General features: G+C 38.8%; 1 protein-coding gene across 4 annotated transcripts in view; it reads left to right on the top strand.

The window, feature by feature from the left end:
* Positions 1–23619, top strand: part of LOC124723107 (protein FAM102A) — a 478486-nt gene that overhangs the window by 406287 nt on the left and 48580 nt on the right. Inside the window, exons 5-7 of one of the 4 annotated variants that reach the window (XM_047248287.1) lie at positions 3683–3899; positions 18682–19086; positions 20366–20509. In XM_047248287.1, coding sequence (XP_047104243.1) covers positions 3683–3899; positions 18682–19086; positions 20366–20509 — 766 coding nt within the window. The remainder of the gene's footprint in view (positions 1–3682; positions 3900–18681; positions 19087–20365; positions 20510–23619) is intronic. The other 3 variants (XM_047248289.1, XM_047248288.1, XM_047248290.1) reach the window with 3 other exon arrangements.

Here is a 23619-nt window from a genome sequence, read left to right as displayed (position 1 = left end):
TATTCCTGTGTTCTCTAATATATGGAATGATCCTTGCAATACAAATTCAAAATTTGTCACAAATTGAATGTAACTGGAAAAAAAATCAGTTTGGCTTCCAGAAAGGTGAAAGTACAATTTATGCAATTAATGAATTCATAAATAAAGTTAGTTCTATCTTAGATAAACCACAAAAAGTTGCAGGGATCTTCTGTGACTCACCCAAAGCGTTCGACTGTGTGCACCATTACCTATTATATAAAATGCAAAAATACAGAATTACAGGCAGTGCTGCAGAGTTGTTTGTTATATTTGACAGGGACAGGAAAGGGTAGTTACATCAGACAGAGGAAAATAGTCCTCAAAATGGAGAACTGTCTCAAAGGGATACCACAAGGATAATTTCTATGGTAAATAATTTTTCTTTTTTACGTAAGTGACTTACACGTAAATATAAATCATCATTCAGTTTTATTCGCTGATGACACATCAGTACTGATAGAAAATAAAAATGCGGAAGAAATTCCCAAAGAAAGTGTGTGTGTGTGTGTGTGTGTGTGTGTGTGTGTGTGTGTGTGTGTGAAAAACACAAAACACTGCGTATGCGGTTTAAGACAGAACAGTCTAAAATATATGATATTCAAATTACGCATGGAAGTGTGGAACTAAGCAAAGCAGAATGTGTTAAATTCTTAGGAATGCAGTTGGACAGAAATCTGCTGTGGTCCTCACATATAGACTATTTAAAAAGTAAACTGAACAGCCTGGCATTTGCTATGTCAGTCTTACCCATTGTCACTGTCATAGACATAAAAAAGGTAGTGTACTATAGCTACATTGAGGCAATAGTGAGATACAGCATTGTCTTTTGGGGAAAAGCTGGCAATTTGACAAAAATATTAACTTCACAGAAATAAAATTATGAGTAACATGTGTAGTGCAAAGCCAAGAGAATCTAGTTGACCACTACTAAGAGACATAACCATACTAAGTGTTCCCTCACCGTATTTGTATGATATAATTCTTTTCATAAATAATAATCCAGAATTGTTTGCTCCAAATAACTTCCAGCATAGTTATGATACTAGAAATAAAGAAAGTTTCATATTTCCTACTCACGGACCCCACAATATATAGGAATGAAAATATACAATAAGTTAAAAAACAGACAGATTTTCAAGGGATTGAAAGTGGTTCAGTAAAAAGAAAATTATATAGCACTCTGGTACAAAAATTCTATTAATCTGTTGATGAATTTTTTAATGATGATCTGACCATTTGAGCAGGATAGAAATCAGTAGTGCATATATTCAAATATTTCATTCTAGTAAATGTTGTATTCTGTGTATAGTCTATTATATTTATAAGCTCGATGAGTCTCCTGTAGTGTAAATCAGTGATTTACCATGTATGTTATGGGACAATAAAATTCTGATTCTGAGTCTGTTTTTATATTAGGTATGATACATAATTATCAATAGTAACAGAACATGAGGGAAGGGAAATGTGTAAAACTGAATGTTAAAAACTCCAGGACATGAGTGTTAATCAAAACTTGAAACTGAAATTCATATTTTAAAGATGTTCTCAGACACACAGTCTCTGTTATCATATACTGATTAGCAGCAGTTGTCCTTTGCTCACACTGAAGATGAGTGTGGTACAGCTAATCCACTTCACTAATTAGTTAGATTCCCCTAAAGCACCTCAGAGTAACATAGCAACGTAGCAAAGATAGATGGAAATATTATCTTTGATACGCTGTCATAAATTATGTTAGTGCCAAACAGTATGTCTATGGTTTTCATCACCTTTCATATGCAGATCATATTTCCAGCTGATGGTACATAATTTGTGCTGATTGCTTTTTAATTTATACATCACAAAAATTTTTTTTAGTGCACTGCTCTGTTTGTAACAACAGCAGGTAAATGCATTGAAAAGTGCCTGAGGTATGAATCAAATGAACATCTTTCTTGTTATTGATGAGTTCTGTGTGTAAGCTCTCAGGACTGTAGAAACTGTGTGGCTGCCAATCACTGCACAGTTCTGGTGACCTCAGAAAACTGGATGTGTGTTGTAATTCATTGTTTTGATAATGACATGAACATTTCCTATTCAGGAGGACCAAGTCTCAATTTCTAGTCCAGATATAGGTGTTCATTCTTTCCACGCTCTACACGAGATTGGAATAATAGAGAATTGTGAAGGTGGTTCAATGTACCCTCTGCCAGGCACTTAAATGTGATTTGCAGGGTATCCATGTAGATGCAGTGTTACTAAATCATGTTAACTGAATTCCTGGGTGGTTTTCTGTATGTGGATGCAACTGATTATTCCAAAACTCTTCTGTTCAGTTACAAATATATGCACACAGAAAATGTAATCAGTAGCCCGTGATTACAGAATTATATGACTCACAAAAAGATAGTGGCCATATGGCCATGAATGGATATACACAGCAGCAGACTGGGGCAAGATGACCATGAAAATGGAAGGAGGATCATTTATACATCAAAGACAGAAGCAGCTTCTATGCCTTAGTGGTATAAACTTTAGATAAAATATGACTTATTATGGCACTGACCTTGCACATTGTCACCATAAGGCTTGACATTATATCAAAAGTGTGTAGAATGAAACAATGGCTGTGTAGACAAATGATGATAGGATATACCCATGTAGATGATTTTTCCGAATCCTTTTTATTTTTCCTTTATAATCAAAGTATTTTCAGTTGTGCAGTTTGTTTTAATTACTGAATGGGGCAATAAAGTAACTAGCACAATAGTGTTGAATTTGAGAATGGTATTCAAATTACCATCTGGCTATTCTGATTTAGGTTTTATGTGATAAAAATGACATACCTAATTTGCTTCATCACCCTGCCTCTTTTGGAGATCTTTACAACCTCATCATTGACAGGATATCAAACCCAAATCTTCCTCTGCTTTTTTTTAAACTGATGAGCATAATGATAATGAAAGATAACTTGTGAAAATAGTTTTTCCACTGTGGATTATGGCACCAAGATGTGCTCTTACAATGCAGTTCTTTAGTGCTTAGAATTGTGTGTATCACTACTCCAAAATAATCTAAAAATAAATGTAAAATTTTTAAGGCATCATATGACTAGAAAACAGTAACTTTATCACAATATTGGACATGAATTATTTGACAAAATTCAGGTGGTTAGGTGGTTTTTTTCCCATTTTTACACGTGTGAATTCTGTCATTGTATCTATGTTAAACGTGTGGTTTTATCAACCAAATAAGAACTTGGTAGACTATGTTATTTGGCGTTTCTTTGTACTTATAACTGTATTTTTTGGGTCTACTAACCGATTCTCTTGGGAAATATTTGTGCTCATAACACTATTAGGAGTTTTTGTGTGAATGAATAATTCAAATTTAGAGAATATATATTATGGCTCTTTTGAAATCTCGTTTCAGAAAACATATCCTGAGTTAAATTGTTTTGTAATAGTATGAGAGATGGAGGAGGGGAATCGGCAGTGGTAGTGTTGCCAGCTGCCACAAATGAATGACGGAATAATGCAGTCACTCATTTACTCTTTCTGGTTCCATGTAGTGTATTGGTAACTTAATGTGTCACTTACTTACATTAAGCACATGTTGTAACTCCACATTTAAATAGGTTTTAACAGTGTGTGAAAAGATTGTGTTCATCTTTTCTTTGCAGAACTGATATCAGGAGCGGGGCAGGGTGCTACAGAACCTCAGGAACAACCAGAGGGTACAGTATCAGTAGCACCTGAAGTTGATGAAACTCATGAATTGGGTCATTCACGAAACTCTTCCAATACGAGCCAAATGAGTCGTGCCTCGGGATACAGCTCTCTAAATAGCCAGTCCCAACACAGTAGACAAAGCAGTTCTGGTGACTCGGGACACATACGGTATGTATTATGTTTAGTGAGTAGTACTGATTGTGCTCAGTCATGTTTGAGTGAATCAGTAATATTTGAGTAACCAGTAGGAATATGTGTTACATGTATTACATGCATAAGAGTGCTGTGTGTATTTACTTCACACTTAGAATTACAAATAGCCTTCATATTTTTCATATATGATCTGTACATGAAAAGAGATGGATGCTTTCCTTAAGAAAAGCATATGTAATTCAATAATAATGTACTAATCTTTATCTGATACTAGTAGCTAAGTTTTTGTATTAAATTTGGAATAAATATATGAACAAATGATGTGGAGCTGATATCACTTTTAATCTAGATGGCGATAGCTGCACATAAAAATAGAAATCTTGCATTTGAACATAATATTGCAACTTGAAAATACTGTCCCTATGAATTTTGCTAAGCTTTTGTTCATGCCTGATCTTGCATTTCTTTCGTTGTTATTTGATCCTTTTTAAGAGTTAAAGTAACATTTTGCTACTAGTGGCCTACATTACTTCAAGAAAATGACTCTTACTGATAGTCCCATAAGGGAACTTCATAAGGAACAGTAAAGAATATTCGTGCTTATTTACAAACATGAAGCATTAATATACCAACATTGGCTTTAGCAGAGGTTGGAAGAAGTTACTTTGTGTGTGGGTTGGAGAAATAATAGGGAATGGGGTAAGGGGAGGAGAGAGATGGGATAGGAATTTAAGACCATAAGCAGATCATCATTTGTGTGTTAAATGGTGGCAGACAGAAGATACTGTAAAACACGTGTTTTACAAGTATATATATTGACTCGTCAGACTAGGTTATTGGTGGCTGCATCAGTGTATTGCACTGATCTTCCAAGCTGTGTATTGCTCTCAGTTGATAATTCTCAAGATTCTGCAGTTTGTGTATCATGTAGACTCAAATATAGTGTAGCACCATCTGAAGATTCATTTAAAGCTCAACACTGCACTCATTACAGGGGCCATATAATAAATAGAGGGAGGGGGGGGGCGGGGGAAGAAAATTTATAGTTGAGGTTACTAATCTGTAGTAGTGTTGTGACATTGGGCTAGGTGATACTGGTTTTAATCATGCTACAGATCATAATTTTCATCACCAGTATTTGACTGTCAAGTAGAGGAATGGTTGTAGGCCACAGTTCATGATCACCATGCTGTGTACCGGTGTCTTCTACTAAACCTTTCCACAAAGTCTCATGTGGGGAACACATGCAACCCTGTTGACTGTCTGTCCAATGGATTGGGAAGCTGAGCATACCTACTTTTTTTCTGCCACCACCACCACCACCACCACCACCACCACCACCACCCACCAGAGATGAGGGATCCACTTTTTATGTTGTATATGTCAAAACTCTACAGATGACAAAATAAACACTGGCACTTTCATCCTCACTTTTGAGGCTGATTCACTTACAGAAAAGGTAAAAATCATTTGTTAGTGCTGCAATGTGAAGAAGCTGTACTTTCCACCCCCAACACGATGCTTTAAATGCCAATGCTTTGGGCATGTATCTTCCTGGTGTACAAATGACCCAGTTTATGTAGACTGTGGCCAACCTCTTGGAAAAATATGAGCGATTATCTTTAGTCTCAATGGTATTGGCCTATTCCACTACTGTGGCCAGGTCATCTGCAGTACCTGGTGTATTTATTCCCTCATTGTTGACATCTGATAGTTACACAAATAAACTTGACCATGAGGGCAGTAGGCTGTACCCTGTTACGGTTCCTGCAGCACCAGCTTCGGAAACCACTCCCTCCACCCGGCCACATGAGCAAGATCCTCCACTGGTATCTGTCGGTGACAGGGCTCTCTCTCAGGAACACTCTCTCCAGTAATCCACAACTCAAAGTTGTGACACAAGCCAGTGGCTGAAGAAGCCATGGACTGTGGGTCCTAGGGCTGTCCACTCTTCTCCCATTTGTACAGTAGCTAAGCCCTCATGAGAATCTTGACTGCCACTATTTGCATTCAAGAGGATAATGGTTCAGACCTGCATCTGGCCATCCTGATTTAGGTTTTGTGTGATTTCTCTAAATTGCTTAAGGCTTTTCCTTGAAAGGCTGATTTCTTTCCTCATCCTTTTTTAATTCGAATTTGTGTTCTATCTCTAGTAACCTCATTGTAGACAGGATATTAAACACTAATCTTCCTTCCTTACTGAAAAAAGTTGTGAAAATGAAGAAGAAGAAATTTCAGGAGAGGGTAACTATGATGACTCTGGTGGTACCAGATTCTCCCATGCTGTCTGACTCCATACTGATGTTCGTTGATGATGATCCACTCCCACTGGTCACAGATAGCGATTCAGGGCAGGGATCTGTCTCCTTTAGCTCATCACTCCTAACCAGGATAGCTTCAACATGAAGATCCAGTGGAACTGCATTTGATATTGCTTTCACCTACCAGAGCAACAATATCTAATTCCCTCTTGTTTCCTTATCTGTGTTGCTACCCAAGAAACGCGCTAGACTGGAGACCATACCCAAACTCTTTGAGGTTGCCATACATTGTTGAAATCATACTGGCCCGGAAAGTGCATCTGGAGAGTTCTGGCTTCAACAGATGTTGTCAGTGAACCCTCCTGTACAATGTTGGAAGCATTAGCAGTGCGAGGGCAAATGACCCAGTGATCACCATTTGTAACATTTATTTACCCTTAGGCAGGGCACTTGTCTTGAGATGACCACCTTAATTCAATAACTCCCTCCCCACCACTTTTCTTACACGTAGGACATTGAGTGCATCACCTCCTCTGGGGGACTGCCATTTCATGTGATAGGGGCCTTCTGATTGAGCAGCTTCTTTCTGATCTTGATCTGTCTATTCTCAATGTCAGTACTGCTGCTCACTTAAGTTCCATACATGGCACCTTTTTGACCTTACTATCTTTTCCCCCAATCTCGTGGCTTCGCCACAATAGTTGCTATATAATGATCTTTGTGACAGTGACCACTTTTTGGTGATCCTTTCACTTCCCTGTCACTGCCTGTTGGATCAGTTACCATGTTGGGCTCTTAAATGGGCCAACTGGCAATTGTATTCTGTTGCTGTCATCTTTACCACATTTCTGTTAGAAAGTACTAATGAGTATGCGGGAAACATCTCTGATGTGAGCACCCGTATCCCTGGGACTGCTGTTCCCTTTCTATAGGCCTCCTCCATTTTTGGCCAGTACCATGGTGGACTAAAGATATTGTGACAACTATTAAGAATTATCAAAGGATCCTACAATACCTCAAGTGATCTCCTCCACAGGTAGTGCTGAGGCTCACTATTTAAACACAGTAAGAAGGAATGTGGGAGTGCTACATCTCCTCTTTGGAAAGGAGTATCTCTTCATACCAGATGTGGGCCAAGCTGCATAGTCTTCTGGGCTGTCAAATATCAACAAATGTTCCAGATCTCTTCCTTCATGGTGATGTTTGTACCAATGTGTCATTTGTTACAGATCATCTTGACTCATTTTGTGACAGCATCAGCATTTTGTCCTTACCTGACTATCTTTCAAATGAATAAGAAATGAGCTGAAGATATTGCCCTATCCATCACCCCCTCCATCACACTGAATTACATAATGAACCTTTCACCAACTGGGATCTGCTTCAGGCTCTTGACTCATTGCACAGTATGGCCCCAGGCCATGATTTGATTCATAATCAGATGATCCAACATCTGAATGTGACTCACAGGCTCCATCTGCTCTCATAGTCTTCAACCATATGTGGATAGGAGGTGTATTACCTTGAAATGGAGAGATAGTGTCACCATCCCAATCTTACGGCAGACAAAAACACAATGTCCACCAAAAGCTACCAACTGACTAGCCTCAGCAACGTTATCTACAAACTGCTTGAAAGGATGGTAGGCCAGTGAATATACTGTGTTTTTAATTCACAGGATCTTTCGTCCCCACATCAGTGTAGTTTGAACAGGATCATCCATAACTGACCATCTGGTTAGGTTGGAAACAGAAATCTAACAGGGTTTCTCTAAATGGCAACACCTCATTGCGTCTACTGATGTTTATTCATAAGTGTTTATTCCACTGGTTGTTTCAGTTTAGAGTTTGTAATTACTCAGCTCCTCACGGATTGAAGACAATGGTGTCCCGCAGAGTTCCATGCTGAGTGTTACACTCTGCCTCGTTGCCATCGGAGGCTAGTGACCTTAGGACCACTGGTCACCCTCATTCTGTATATTGACGACTTTCACATTTGGTATAGCTGCTAACTGTTTCCCTGGCAGAACTCTTATCTCCTAGGTATCATCTACGGGGTCTCATCTTGGACCTCCTTCCATTACTTCCAGTTCTCCCCCATTAAAATGTGAGTCATTGTAGCATGGTACATGTTGATGCAGAAATCTGCTAGGGTACATAGCACTTGTTCATTGTTGTACAGCCCCAATTTTTGGAACTCCTTTTTAACGGTAAAAAAAAAAGCTGCCCATATTTGTCAACTAAAGACTAGCTGCATGTGAATCTTTAATGCTCTCTGCTTCCTTGGCACTCATCCTGATTGGTCTGTGGCTTTCGGGTTTATGGTTCAGCAGCAACTTCAGCTTTGAAATTATTAGACCTAGTCCATCATCTGGAGTAAGACTCACCACTGGCGCCATCCAAACAAATCCTATAGACATTCTCCTTGCCGAAGCAGGGATCTTCCCTCTTCAGTTTTGACAGTACCGACTCTCACTCACACGATCACCATCCAATAATTTCCTAATCATCCAATGTATCAAATTCTTGTGTGCAAGGGTTCCGACACCCTGGTAACCACTGTTGGATGGGATTGCCAGTTGGAAAGTACCCTGAGGCCTTCTGCTGGGACCTCCACCTAAGTCCCTTGAAATGAGCAATATATTTCAAGGATCTAAAGTTTGTTACGTGCTTGACCTTGCAGCATCTGTTTCTCTCAGCTCTTCAGGAGTGTCAGGGTGCTGTCATACCTTAGTGACGGATCTTGCTGAGAACACGAGAAAGTTGCAATCCTACATAAGGTCAGGAAGTAGGTCGGAGGCTTCTATCCACATACTTGTAAACCAGTCCAGTCTGGTGTGGCAGTATAAGAGAGCAAAAGGAAAGATGAAGTATTAAATTTTGTGTTTAAAATTATTATTCACGTAGGAGGATCATACAGACATACCATTGATTGACCGTCACACACACTCTTGTGTGGAGGACATAGAAAAAAGTGTCTCTGGAGTTGAAAACAAGTAAGTTGCCATGTCTGGACAGAATGCCAGTTTGGTTTTACAGAGAATATTGTGTGTCATTGACCCTTTAATTAGCTTGCATTTATCGTGAATCTCTTGTCCAGCAGAAAGTTCCAAGTGACTGGAAAAAAGTGCAGGTGACTTTTGTATATAAGAAGGATAAAAGAACAGACCTGCATAGCTGCAGACCAGTATCCTTAGCATTGGCTGGCTGCAGAAGTTTGAGCATATTCTAAGTTTAAATGTAATAAATTTTCTTGACACAGAACTAATTCTGTCTGTAAATCAACACAGATTTAGAAACCATCACTCGTGTGAAACTCGGCTTGCCCTTTTCTCACATGATATCCTGTGAACCACAGGTGAAGGGCAACAGGCAGATTCCAGTTTCCTAGATCTCCAAAAAACACTTGACAGTGTGAGCCACTGCAGTGTTCATCAGAGACAAAGGCAACATCAGGAGTGTGTAAGGCAATTGTGATAGGAATTCTTATGTACGTAAATGACCTGACAGATAGGGTGAGCAGCAGTCTATAACTGTTTGCTGATAATGTTGTAGTGTATGGGAATGTATCATCTTAGAGTGACTGCATGAAGATACAGGATGACTTAGACAGAATGTGTATCTGATGGGATGAATAGCAGCTTGCTGTAAACATGGATGAAAGTAAGTTGATGTAGATGAGTGGGGAAAAATCTTGTAATGTTCAGAAATAGTATTAATGGTGTGCTGCTTGACACATACACATTGATTAAATACCTATGTGTAATTCTGAAAGGAACTACGAAATGGAATGAGCATGTAGAGATGATAGTAGAGATGATGAATGGGTAGCTTCAGTTTATTGAGAGAATTCTAGGACATGTAGCTCATCTGTAAAGGAGACTCATTCTTGAGTACTGGTAGTGTGTTTGGGATCCCAACCAGCTCATATTTGAGGAAACAGTGAAGTAATTCAGAGGCAAGCTGCTAGATTTGTTCCTGGCAGGTTTGATCACCACACAAATGTTTTGGAAATGCTTCATGAAATCAAGTGGGAATCCCTGGGGGAAGATGACTCTCTTTTCGTGAAACACTATTGAGAAAATATAGAGAATTGGTATTTGTGGCTAACCACACTACTGCTACCATAACAGAAGGACCTTGGAAAAAAAGGCAAGGTCAGAGAAATTATGGCCTCTGTGGAGGCATGTACCCAGTCATTTTCCCCACACTTCCAGAGAGGGAATAACTAGTAGTGGTACAGGGTACACTCTGCCATGCACCATATTGTTGCTTGTGGAGCATGTAAGTAGATGTTGATTCAGATTTACACTGATGGTTCTAAGATCATCCATCGGTCAGGAACAACATTTGTTGCTACGAATGTGTGGTGTTTTTACGACAGGGCTAGTAGCCATTAGTAGAGATGTACATTTTATTAAACAGACCTCTGTTGACCATGCTAAATCTGTAGTGACTTTGTGAGCGGTCTCCAGACTACTGATTGATGTTACCCTTCTATTCCTTTGATAATTGCTATTCATGACATCTTTCTGACTTCAGTTATATTGCCTGCTCATTTCTCTCTCTCTGTGTTGTGAGTTGTGTGGGTATCCCAGGGAATGCACTGGCTGACTGTTCAGTGAGAGAAGCAATTACTCACTGAACATTCACTCTGACGATTCCAGTTGTGGGTATTTTGGTACAAACAAGATGACACCTCACTCAAAGATAAACAACATCTGTTGGGCTAATGTTCGCTCCAATGAACCCTGCATTATCGAGGAGACTACTGCTGCACAGTGCTTCTCCTTCCATTCCTGCCTGTAGGAACCCCCCTCTGATTTTACCTTCACACTGGTCATACTAGATAAAACTATAGTTTTATTTTATGTAATGAACCACTCCACATGGTGGTTGCACCGAGCAACATGGTGCAGTTGTAAGCAAAACTTAGCACACTGGACTACTGGACTCGCATTTGCGGAGAGAATGGTTCAAATGTGTGTCCAACCATCCTGATTTAGGTTATCTGCGATATCTGTTAATGTCTCCAGGAAAATGCCGGGATGGTTCTGTGGAAAGATAACAGCCAATTTTCTTCCCCACCCTTGAAAAAATTCATGCTTGTTTTCCATCTCTAATGACCTTGATGTCTATGGAACATTAAACCCTAATATTCCTTCTACTTTCCATCCATCCATCCATCCATCCATCCTTCCTTCCTTCCTTTAACACTTCGAGACTATAGTAGACCAGCAGTGCAGTGGCTGTGGAAGGGTTGGATCCTGTCACATGCAGAGCCAGTGGGACATTTGCCTGCCTACTCCCAGCTACTGACTGCATTATTTGTTTCACTTTATTTTTATTGTCAGTATATCTGATGCCCGTTACATTTATAGCTTTGTCACTTTTACTGTAGGAATTTTCTGGCTAGAATGCATTCTGTTCTGCATAATTCTCTTCAGCCTTAACTGGGTTGGTGGGGCTCGGATGCAGGTGGCATTTCTCTCGCCACAGATGAGCCATGGGAAACACCTCATCTACTCTGACCTACATATATATACTTGCCCAACTTGTATATCTTCACTTTTCTTTAAATTATTACTCAGCTCAAGCATCAATATTGGTTTCAGTGCCTTAATCTTACGTATCCTACATTCTTTTCTTAATTTCATCAAATTTCTGGCTGACATCACTAACTAAAGATGAACTACATCTTGACTGAAGGACTGGTGACCTTGCTATTAGTCCCTTAACCACCAACCAACTTAAACACTTGACTTGCAAGAGAACAAAGTGGTTTCAACTGTCAAGGCCTGCATCAGACTGTAAGCATCATAACATAAGTAGAGAAAAATAAGCTGAAAATTATAATTGTTTTCTCATAAAAAAGTGTGTGTGCTGTATTTGCCATTTTTTAACAGTATACTTTAAATCATGGTAGATGATACAATGGCTGCATATTTGTGAGTTTCAGTATGTAGCTGAATGTGGCTGAAAAAATCTTACAGCATCATCCAGCAGTTTTTTGAATCTAAAGTATATTCCAGTGCCTGTGCTTTGACATTTACAAAAGTCATGTTTTGCTATAAGTGGCCACAACTGGATAATATATTTATTATAATAGATTATTAAAGTGAAAGTAAATTAATTGTACTGTGAGCCATTGCAGTCATTGTGTCTGCTACACATAGAATGTAAGAGTGTGTAAAATAATAATACAATAAAGCATTAAACCCATTGCTTTTATTCAGCCCTATGGACATCAGCAACTGCTTGGAAAATGGTAAGTTATTTGTGTCACATTCAGATGTGAGGCAGATAACGAATTCTTGTGTGAAGTGTTGAAGTGTGTTCGGTAAAATTGTGTGTGTCCCATACAGGATAATTTGAATGTTACCTTACTCATAATATGCCGAATGCTTGTTTTATGTAGCTGATGTGTGAGATTTTGCGTTTATTTAGGTTCAGAAAGCATCTACTGTAAATGTATATTTTGACTCACATCATTTGATTGTGTGGTAGATATTGAACCCTGCTGAAAAATGAAAATGTGAATGTGCAGTGTTTACTTTTTGTCAAGAATTTTGGGAATGTTTGCTAAAAATTCTTCACCCTTTTCCTGTCCAATTTATTTATTTTATTCTACAGTGCATCTCCCTTCTCCCCAAATAAATGATCAGTTTTTGCTGTGAAATAATATAATTTCATTATTTTAAAAATGTTTCTATGTTGGTGTGCTTCATTCGCAACAGGCAGGCATGCCTTCATTGTGATTGTTTTTATTGACTGTATTTCTTATTTCAATATTGTTCACTTTCAACTCAATACAAGGCAATACATTTTGAAACTACTTACATTTATAAGAGGTTATGAAATGGGTACATTCTCATTACATTGTGTGCTGAGTAGATGTATATTGAATAATGTGCCAGAGTGATAAAGAACAGATATTTGATTCCAGAAAAACCTGATTTAAGACCCTCTCTGACTGCTGTGATTTAGGTTTGCTAAGATATCCTTAAATCACTCAACTAAATTCTATCACAATACCCTCAAAGTGAGTAGTGCTGATTGTGCCCACTATGCGTGTCCAATGTACATTGTATTTGATTGATGGTGATCTAGCAATTTACAGACTATTAAGTCCAACCAAATTGTTTGTGTGGTGTTTGTCTCCTAAATAGGCATAATGCATGCTATTCCTCCTCTTCCGTAAAAATATTTTATGTTAGCCTTTTTTTTTTTAAAAAAAAAAAGTAGATTAGTACTCAGAAGCCATATTTTCCATAAAATCCACAGGTACAATAATATTATTGACATGATTACAGAAAAATAATTCACACTAGCTAAATCAGGGGACTTAAGACATCTTAAAAGTAGATTTCAAAGGCTGTCAGATGTGACATCCTATCATCACAAGACATTGAAAATTTGGTGGTAGATACTAAGTAGTATGTGTTTCAAGGATATTGGAATATGTGTACCATGTAGCTTTGTGAAGAGAAGTTAACATATTAGACATCTCAGACACATGGATCAGTTTCGTCATGATTTTGGACGTGTCATACTATTACATTTTAAGAACAAAAAACGTGAATCATACACATCTGTCATTTGTTATTTACAGAGCTAGTGTGACAGGGATCAGGCATGTAGCCATCCATTGTCTTATAATAGGAAACATTCCAGCATTTTCCTGAAGTAAATTAGATAAACTGTGGCTTTGTCCAGAAGCTTGGCAAGTTGTTGTTATTTTCTATGTGACTGTCTGCTGCCCAGAACCTCTTTGATTTTGCTAGTAATAAACTACTCTCATATATGTCATTGTACTGCAGCCTTGATTTTCCATAGAGAAGGAATATATTTAAATACTGAAACTTCCTGGCAGATTAAAACTGTGTACTGGACCAAGACTCAAAATCAGGATCTTTACCTTTTGTGGGAAAGTACTCTAGCAACTGAGCTACCCAAACACAACTCATGACATGTCCTCGCAGCTTTATTTCCAGCAGTATCATGTCCCCTATCTTCCAAATTTCACAGAAGTTCTCCCGTGAAACTTGCAAGACTAGCACACCTGGAAGATTGAATATAGCAATAGAGCACTTGACTGCGATAGGCAGAGGTTCTGAGTTTGTTTCAGTCCCGCACAAAGTTTTAGCTTGCCAGGAACTTCTGTATCAGCACACACTCTGCTGCATAGTGAAAATTTCATTCTGGAAATATTTCAATATTATTTTGCTCTGACCTTGAAATTCGTTGCCAAATCTTTGGTGAAAGAAACAAGCTAGCTAGTAGCAGGCAATTATATTAGATTTAGAGACAATACAACTTCTGGTCTCTCTGTGAATGTATTGTGTAGATTTTTGAATTATGGTCACAACTACAGGCAACAGCCTTACTGCATTGGATACACTGGTTCCTGTCAGATCACTGAAGTTAAACGCTGTCAGGCGTGGTTGGCACTTGAATGGGTGACCATCCGGGCTACCATATGCTTTCGCCATTTTTCGGGGTGCACTCGGCCTCGTGATGCCAATTGAGGAGCTACTCGACCAAATAGTAGTGGCTTCGATCAAAGAAAACAATTATAACAACCAGTAGAGTGATGTGCTGACCACACGCCCCTCCTATTTGAATCCTCAGCTGAGGACGATACAACGGTCAGATGGTCCAGTTGTGACCTGAAGACGGAGTTCTCACAACTACAGATAGTGCCCAGTAAATAAACTTACATATCCCAGAATGAAGGAAGGTGAGAGAGAGAACAGCAATAGCAAAGGTGTGAAGGCAAGTCACGAGTTATCTATTGATGTTCAGTCATTAGAGCATTTTTCCATGAAAGGCAAAGGATTCAAGTTAGTCCTGATATGGCACACATTTTTAACTTGCCAGAAAGTTTCATACTCGTACCCTGAAGAGCCAAACAAACTGGTACCCTTGCCTAATATTGTGTAGGGCTCCCACAAGCACGCAGAAGTGCCACAACATGACGTGGTATGAACTTGACTAATGTATGAAGTAGTGCTTGAGGGAATTGCACCATGGATCCTGCATGGCTATCTGTAAATCTGTAAGAGTACGAGGGGGTGGGGATATCTTCTGCAACAGCATGTTGCAAGGCATGCCAGATACGCTCAATAATGTTCATGTTTGGGGAGATTGGTGGCCAGCAGAAGTGTTTAAACTCGGAAGAGTGTTTCTGGAGCCACTCTGTAGCAATTGCCCAAGTCCGTTGGAATTCACAATGTACATGAATGGATGCATGTGATCAGACAGGATGCTTATGTATGTGTCACCTGTCAGAGTCATATCTAGACACACCATTACAGAGCCTCCACCAGCTTGAAAAGTCCCTTGCTGACATGCAGGGTCCCTGGTTTCATGAGGTGGTCTCCATACCTGTACACGTCCATCCGCTCGATACAATTTGAAATGAGACTAGTCTGACCAGGCAACATGTTTCCAGTCATCAGCAGTCTAATGTCAGTGTTGATGGGCCCAGGCAAGGCATGAAGCTTTGTGTTGTGCAGTCATCAAGAGCACACGAGGGGACTTTAAGCTCTGAAAGCCCATATCAATGATGTTTAGCTGAATGGTTTACACGCTGACACTTGCTGATGGCCCAGCACTGAAGTCTGCAGCAATTTTTGGAAGAGTTGCACTTCATCGAATCTCTTCAGTCATCATTGGTCCCATTGTTGCAGGATATTTTTCCGGTTGCAGTGATGTTGGAGATTTGATGTTTTACCAGATTTCTGATATTCATAGTACACTTGTGACATGGTCATAAGAGAAAAGAAATATATTTCATTGCTACCTCAGAGATGCTGTGCCCCATCGTTCGTGCGCCGACTATAACACCACATTCAAACTCACTTAAATCTTGATAACCTGCCATTGTAGCAGTAGTAACTGATCTAACAACTGCACCAGACACTTGCTGTCTTATATAGGCGTTGCCGACCGCAGCGCCGTATTGTGCCTGTTTTCATATATCTGTATTTGAATATGCATGACTATACCAGTTTCCTTGTTACTTCAGAGTATATGCTGTGACAGGAGATTTTTGGATGACTTGAACAGTCAGAGATTTGTATAAGGGTGTGTTGTCTTTGTGGAAAAGAGGCACCTTCTTTGGAAGATGTAGATGTTTGCTCTTGGAGACTTACTCTGTGCGTGTCACACCATGAGAATTCCCATAACTGGTTGCCATGATTTTTCCTGCAGATTGCACTTTTGTAATGTCCATATAATTTTTCACTCTTTGTCAATCCTGTTTTGACGTGTAACAATCAATCCATACTTCATTTACTGATATGAAATGTGTGAAAATTACTGAAATTTCATTTAAAGAAATCTGCAATTCCTATAGCACTGTTGATTTGTATGCGTTTGTGAGCAACAGTTAATGGTTGAAAGCTTTGTCATAGCCAAAATATTCGGTGAACAGGTAGCGCATATAGTTTGTGAAAACCTTTACAAAGCACTAAGGTTCTTTACCTTCAGTTAGTGTCGAGTGTGATATTGACAATATAGTGCTGAAAATTTGCAATTGTATAGCTCTTTAACCTTCCTCAAATCATCATCATCATCTTAGTCTTCTTCTTCTTCTTCTTCTTCTTCTTCTTCTTCTTCTTCAATAGATGCATGACCATGCTTAAATTCAGCAACACAGAAAACGAAATGAAACAATGCTTCTTTATTGTTTGATCAAACCCATTGAGAGAAGCAATTTTTCTCAGTGAGCAATTGTTTTTTGTACACATTTTATCAAAAATCTCTCAATAGATTGCTTACATAATCACTACAGACAAACAACTGACTTCATAGTGCTCCATCTAAGGAATTCTACTTTCCAAAAGGTCATAGAGTGGCAGGAATGTGACCAAAATACTGTGTGGGACCAAGAACTTTGACTTTGTATTATATATTACAGCAAGTAATGGAATCAGAATACTGAGTTCACAAACAATATGTACAAGTGTTGTTATAGAAACTGGCATTGAAACATTTCTAACATTCACTGCAGTCCCTATATACACTTAATTCCAGTTCGTTAGCTATAAAGTGTCATTAAGGAATGGCAGGCCATTTTGTATTTTTCACAGTTGTATTTGCAAGTATGCCAAGAATTTCAATAAATAAAATTTGGAAATGTGACATAAGTTTTAAACCAAATGTTATGCCGGACCAACATTCAGGAAGTAGTACAATGTTGCTATGATTGTTAGAGATTTAGGGAGCTAAATTTCACTCCATTACCCATTACTTCAAAATTTTTAAGGAAAGAACATGTGAAGCAAGTTGCTCTTCAAGATTTGTTACTTCCATGTATAATGTTATCTTAGAATAATTCCAGGGTTTCTGACACACACATGGTTCAGATACTTGTTACATGCAACACTACTGCACTTTAAATATGAAAAATGATGCTCTGTCTTGTTGCAGTGACTCATCACTATAGTAATACTATGGTATTTATTTGTTTCTAACAGTTACATTGCTTGTAAGGTGCCACAACGTTCCTCCAACTGATTTCCTGGTGAGGGGATGGGAGACAGAGTGAGAAGGGGAAGAGGGAGACAGACTACCATACTGAGCAGTGTGTGAAGTGTTTGATGTTAATTGAAGTAGGCTCTTAAGACTGAGAAAGCTTTGTTTCTGTAGTCAGCTTAGCTACACGTTTTTGTCTTGGACTGAGATGGTTCCTGACATTTATTGCCCCATCTAGGATGTTTAACGTCCCGTCGACATCCTTTTTTTTTTTTTTTTTTTTTTTTTTTTTTTCTGATGTGTATTATTAATCCATTTTCTGATCAGTATACTTCTGCTAAACTAGTTCAGTAATTACCCATAAATGTTTGACAATGTTGGTTTTGTTTTTGGTGAAAAGAATTCATGTGGTATAACTTAGACATTAACAGTAGGAGTAACATATTAACACTTTTTGTCACTTGATAATTTGTTGTGTTTTTATATTTTTTGTAGTTGTATGCAGATTTTCAAATGCAAACTTTTTTTTGTGTGAAAATTTTGTAACCACTATTAATTTTCATTGGTTGCAGATCTTTCTATTAGTATTAGTAGTAGCAGCAGCAGCAGCATAAATAATGGGGTACGGGTAGATGTTAGAAACTTAAAAATTGCAGTGCAGTCACATAACTTAATTGTTGATTATCTTTCAATATGCATCAACTGCACAGTATCAAGTTATAATTTTTGTTTTGAAGTATGTGCTGTTCAGTAGTAGCTGTTGGAAAGAAAGTGTGGCAGGGGAGGCAGGGAACAGCCGAGAAGGTTGGGGTTGGGGGCAGAGGTGGGAAGGCGGGGGGGGGGGGGGGGGGGGGGGGGATGATATCAAGAGAGAATGGAGCATTTTTAAATTCAATTGAAACTGGTGTTGTAACCTCAACTGTTATGAATTTTCTGTTTACTGACTGCAATTTTTCACTGACTTATAAACCTGCAGTAAAATAAATAGGTATGTATATTTTCCCTTGGCATTTGATTGTATTGTTTCTTTCCCCCCATCCTGCATGGGCTTTGTAGGTCCCCATCGTGGCCGGTTTCGGTGCTGCGTATGCATCTGTGCACTGATGTTGCTTCCTTGAGCAATCCTACAGCCACCTCTTTGAGCACTCAGTCTCCACCAAAACCTATAGTGTCAGAGAAGGCACAGTGGCATTTGTGGCCCAGCTCGTGGTCTCTCGGTCTGGGCAGCATGTGGCGTCAGCGTAGCTCCTTGTCTCCATCTAGCTGCAAAGATATACCTTCCACATCTCCCTCCTCGATGTATTTTAAAAGGTCTGCTCCTGGTGCATTCCATTTTCCTCCTTGGGCTTCCCCGCGCTTTTCACCCAAAGCTGCCTCCTCTCCTGGCATGTTACATCAGCACAGTCCTAGTTCCATTAGAAGCCTGGATTCCTCTGAAGGTGGATATGGACTCATCGAAAGGTAGCGTAGAATTCTGGTTGGATGTTTTTGCTTTTGTTTGTAAGCTGGTAACTAAACTTGTATAGGATGCTTTTTCTATTTCAGCAGCTGTCTCTAGAAATTTGCCCTTGTTATGTCACACTTGTGAAAAGTGTTAAAATATTTGTAGAATTAATAACTCTGTTATAATGTAAACTGTGCCACAAAACGTGCTTCAGTCTTATAAAATGTTCAAACTGTAATATTGCATTATCATATAGAAGTATTAATATGTGTAATTGCTTTCCCAAGCTTAAATAGCTTTAGCTGCAGTCATTCATTCCATTGTAGAAGTGCAGTGGGAAACAGTATATTTGTTGCTTTCAGTTACGGTTCCAAGCATACATTATAATTTTGCGCTACTGCTGAGTCTTTCATGAGTAGCCTGTAATAGTTACAGGAACAAGATACTGCAGAAATTTGTTGTTCTTGAAACTAAAAATAAAGGCAGTGTCATATAGGATTACAAAAACAGAAAAAAGGAGGATGATGAACTTTGTAGCAACCATCATAATTTTAATAAAGGGAACGCACTGCTTTGGCAAAGGTTGTGTGTGTCACTGCCTGAAACCGGATTATTGAGACATATGGATGCAAGTTTGCTGGTTTTCTTCTGTATCGTAGAAATTATCTTTGTGTTCTGTGCTGTAACTGCTGGAAGCAGTGGAGCACTATGACAACAACATTGTCTCATTGAATTCTCTGCTAGTTGCGGACAAGAGAACTGTCTAGATTATATGTTAATATTTTTTTACCCACATAACTACTTCAAGGAAATAGTGAATATTTTTATCCACCCTGCTGTAGTGACTGTAAATGGACATCGTATCTTCCAAGTATCATTTCAGTTTTGAAAGGCATCACCTGAACAATAGAAATGTACCTTTCACGTCATCGAGTTATCTGTTGGGGTAACTGCATCTTAGCTGTTGTAGGGACACAGTAGAGCAAGTGCATTTGTGTGTGTGTGTGTGTGTGTGTGTGTGTGTGTGTGTGTGTGTGTGTTTTTTTAGATTCTGAAATGGTTATGTTTTAGTTAGTGGTAGTTTTACTTTCCCATAACTGTAGTTAGTAAACGTTACCATTGAGACTGGTGTGAAAAGTAACTGAAAATGTTGTTGGTTAAAAGTTAAGAGAAATGTTATTTGTGTCTTGTAAGAAATTCTAATAAGACCTATATTTTGTTTCCAGCATGTGTTAAAAAAACAAAGGTTTTATCTGTGTAGTGAATGGGGGCTTTGCATATCGGCTTATCTTGCAGGGGGGTGATGTCACAGCATCACCGAAAGCTGTTTGAGAGCACATCTAAGCTGCCCACTGTGGCTATCAGCCCGGATGATCAGCCAGAAGAGAATGACACCATGTCGTTACCTCCAACAATGACGTACAGGCGAAGTAGCACAGTGTCAGTCGGTGTTCGTTGTTGTAACTGCTGCTTGATATGCTGTCTGCTGTCTTTGCACAATAAGATTCCTTTTTTATTGTAGCTCAAGTTTGAAATAGATGTGGTGGGAATTTTTTTGTCCTGTGTTGTCTTCTCTTATTTTTTTAAGTGTAACAAAAAGATGATTTTGCTCAAATAACATCTGTGAATAAAATTGGTCTTTAGTATTTGTTTCCACAATCATGTAGCATGATGACTAACAATCTTTTTTTTAAACCCCATACTGTTATTTGTACTGTTTTGATGGCAGTTGTTTCTTTTATAGCTAGTCTGCACAGTGCAACTTTTCAACCAGTGGAAACAGTTTTACTAAGGGAAAATTTTGTGCTATAAATGCACATTTTTGGTCAGATACATTGAGCATTTCCATTGCAGTTACTGGACTTCAATACCGATAATGCAAATGTGATGAGAGTTTGCGAACACATTTATGCATTAGATTGTCGAAGTAAAGTTCAGAAACGTTTGATAATACAGATATATGTTATAAATGACCACCTCATTATAAGATCAGTTATGCCTTTTATGGACTAATTTCCTCATCCATTCCTATCACCCTACTTGTGCACTGCAGATTTCTTTCATTCTCACATTTTGTCTGTCAATCACACAATAAAATTTTCTGCATACAATTTTTATTTTGTTTTATCTTTTCTTGTGTGCCCATTCATTTGCAGAATAGCAATGGTGGCATTGTTCAGAAGCTGATTTCCAAATGCAAAATGTACACTATTATTATATTTTGAAACTGTGATGCATTATAGAAAACAATTCAGCAATTTTTATGGCTTACAAGTGTAAAGAAGGAAAGAAAAATGAAGAAACAACTTCCTCTGGCAACGAACAATGTAGCTCACAAAAAAAAAACACAACCTATTAACAAAATGTTCCAGATTACATGCGCGTCAGATAATCTGCTGCAAATGATTTTCACCCAAAATATTTGTAAGTTCTGTGGATCCCTGCTAAAGTGTGTATACTAACCAAATTGTACATTTGTACAGTTTATACACTATGTGATAAAAAGTATCTGGATACCTGGCACCCTCCATTGGTAATTTTGGAATTCAATATGGTATTGGCCCACCCTTAGCCTTGATGACAGCTTGCACTCTTGAAGGCATATGTTCAGTCAGGTGCTGGAAGGTTTCTTTGGGAATGGCAACCCATTCATCATGGAGTGTTGCACTGAGGAGAGGTATCAATGTTGGTTCATGAGGCCTGGCATGAAGTCAGCATTCCAAAACATCGTAAAGGTGTTCTATAGGATAAAAGTCAGGACTCCATGCAGGCCAGTCCTGACAGGGATGTTATTGTTGTGTAACCAGTCCACCACAGGCTGTGCATTATGAACAGGTGCTCGATCGTGTTGAAAGATACAGTCTCCATTCCCGAATTGCTCTTCAACAGTTGGAGGCAAGAAGATGTTTGAAACATCAATGTTGGCCTGTGCTGTGATAGTGCCATGCAAAACAACAAGGGCTGCAAGCTCCCTCCATGAAAAACATGACTACACCGTAACACCACCGCCTCTGAATTTTACTGTTGGCACTACACACGCTGGCAGACGACATTCACTGGGCATTCACCATAATCACACCCTGTCATTGGATCACCGCATTGTGTACCATGATTTTTTCACTCCCCACAACATTTTTCCACTGTTAAATTGTCCAATGTTTACGCTTCTTACACCACATGAGGCATCGTTTGGCGTTTACCGGTGTGATGTTTGGCTTATGAGCAGCTGCTTGACCACGAGATCCAAGTTGTCTCACCTCCCGCCTAACTGTCATAGTACTTGCAGTGGACCCTGATGCAGTTTGGAATTCTTATGTTACGGTCTGGATAGATGTCTGCCTGTTACACATCACGACCCTCTTCCACTGTCAGCAGTCTCTGTCAGTCAAAAGATGAGGTCGGCCTGTACGCTTTTGTGCTGTATGTGTTCCTTCATGTATCCACTTCACTATCACATCGGAAACAGTGGACCTTAGAGATATTGAGGAGTGTGCAAATGTCATGTACAGACACACAACACAAGTGTCACCCAATCACCTGACCACGTTTGAAGTCCATGAGTTTGGTGGAGCACCCCATTCTGCTCTCTCACGATATCTAATGACTACTAAGGTCACTGATATAGAGTACGTGGCAGTAGGTGGCAGCACAATGCACCTAATATGAAATGTTTTTGGGGACGTCTGGATACATTTGATCACATAGTGTATTTGTTGACTTAATGAAACCTAGGCTCCCAAGGGCCCATTATTAGTTTTGAAGAAAGAGTAAAATGTCACCTTGTATACATCACTCTCACTCTCTGTGTGTGTGTGTGTGTGTGTGTGTGTGTGTGTGTGTGTGTGTGTGTGTTATGATGCACCTCTCTTGGTTCCTTCTCCAAAATCCGAAGTTAGTAAACAAATCACATGTTGATATAACAATGTTTATTTAGATGTTCAAAAGTAAAAGCATGGAGAAAATGTTGGATTCCAGAAGCTACGACATTGTTTATCCTGGCTGACACCCACAAATATGGCACTTTGTCTATCAATTACAACTTGACTTTGAAAATTGCTTCTGAACTAAAACTGTTTTACAGCAATGCATTCCTAACTCCACACAATAATATGTCACACTTACAAATATTTGGAACTGTTTACTTAACTTTGATGTGGCCTCAGTATCTAGTATGAAGAAATGTTGTTGGATAATATCCACGTCCAGGGTTCTCGAATGATAAGGCTGTGGGTAATAGTGAAGTACTTGTAAATTGTCATTTATTTATCATTTCATGTGTCTATTGTCTCTTCCAATTAGCTTTCCTAGTTGCTAACTCAAGTGAAGTGGAAAACAGTATGACAGAATGAAGCAATATATTGACACCAGTCCAGTATATTATAAGATACGTAAACATTCTAGAATAATCAAGAACAAATTGTGAAACAAAATATAATTCAGGTGACTTCCTTTTTTAAATCGTCCAACAAATTTGAGTTACATAGTATTTTCAAAAAAAAAAAAAAATGTAAACAATTTTAATTGTAATATTAAATGACAATGGTTGCAAA

Source organism: Schistocerca piceifrons, chromosome X, assembly GCF_021461385.2.
Source record: "Schistocerca piceifrons isolate TAMUIC-IGC-003096 chromosome X, iqSchPice1.1, whole genome shotgun sequence".
NCBI classification, from domain to species: Eukaryota; Metazoa; Arthropoda; class Insecta; order Orthoptera; family Acrididae; genus Schistocerca; species Schistocerca piceifrons.
This window is presented reverse-complemented; position numbering and strand designations above follow the sequence as displayed.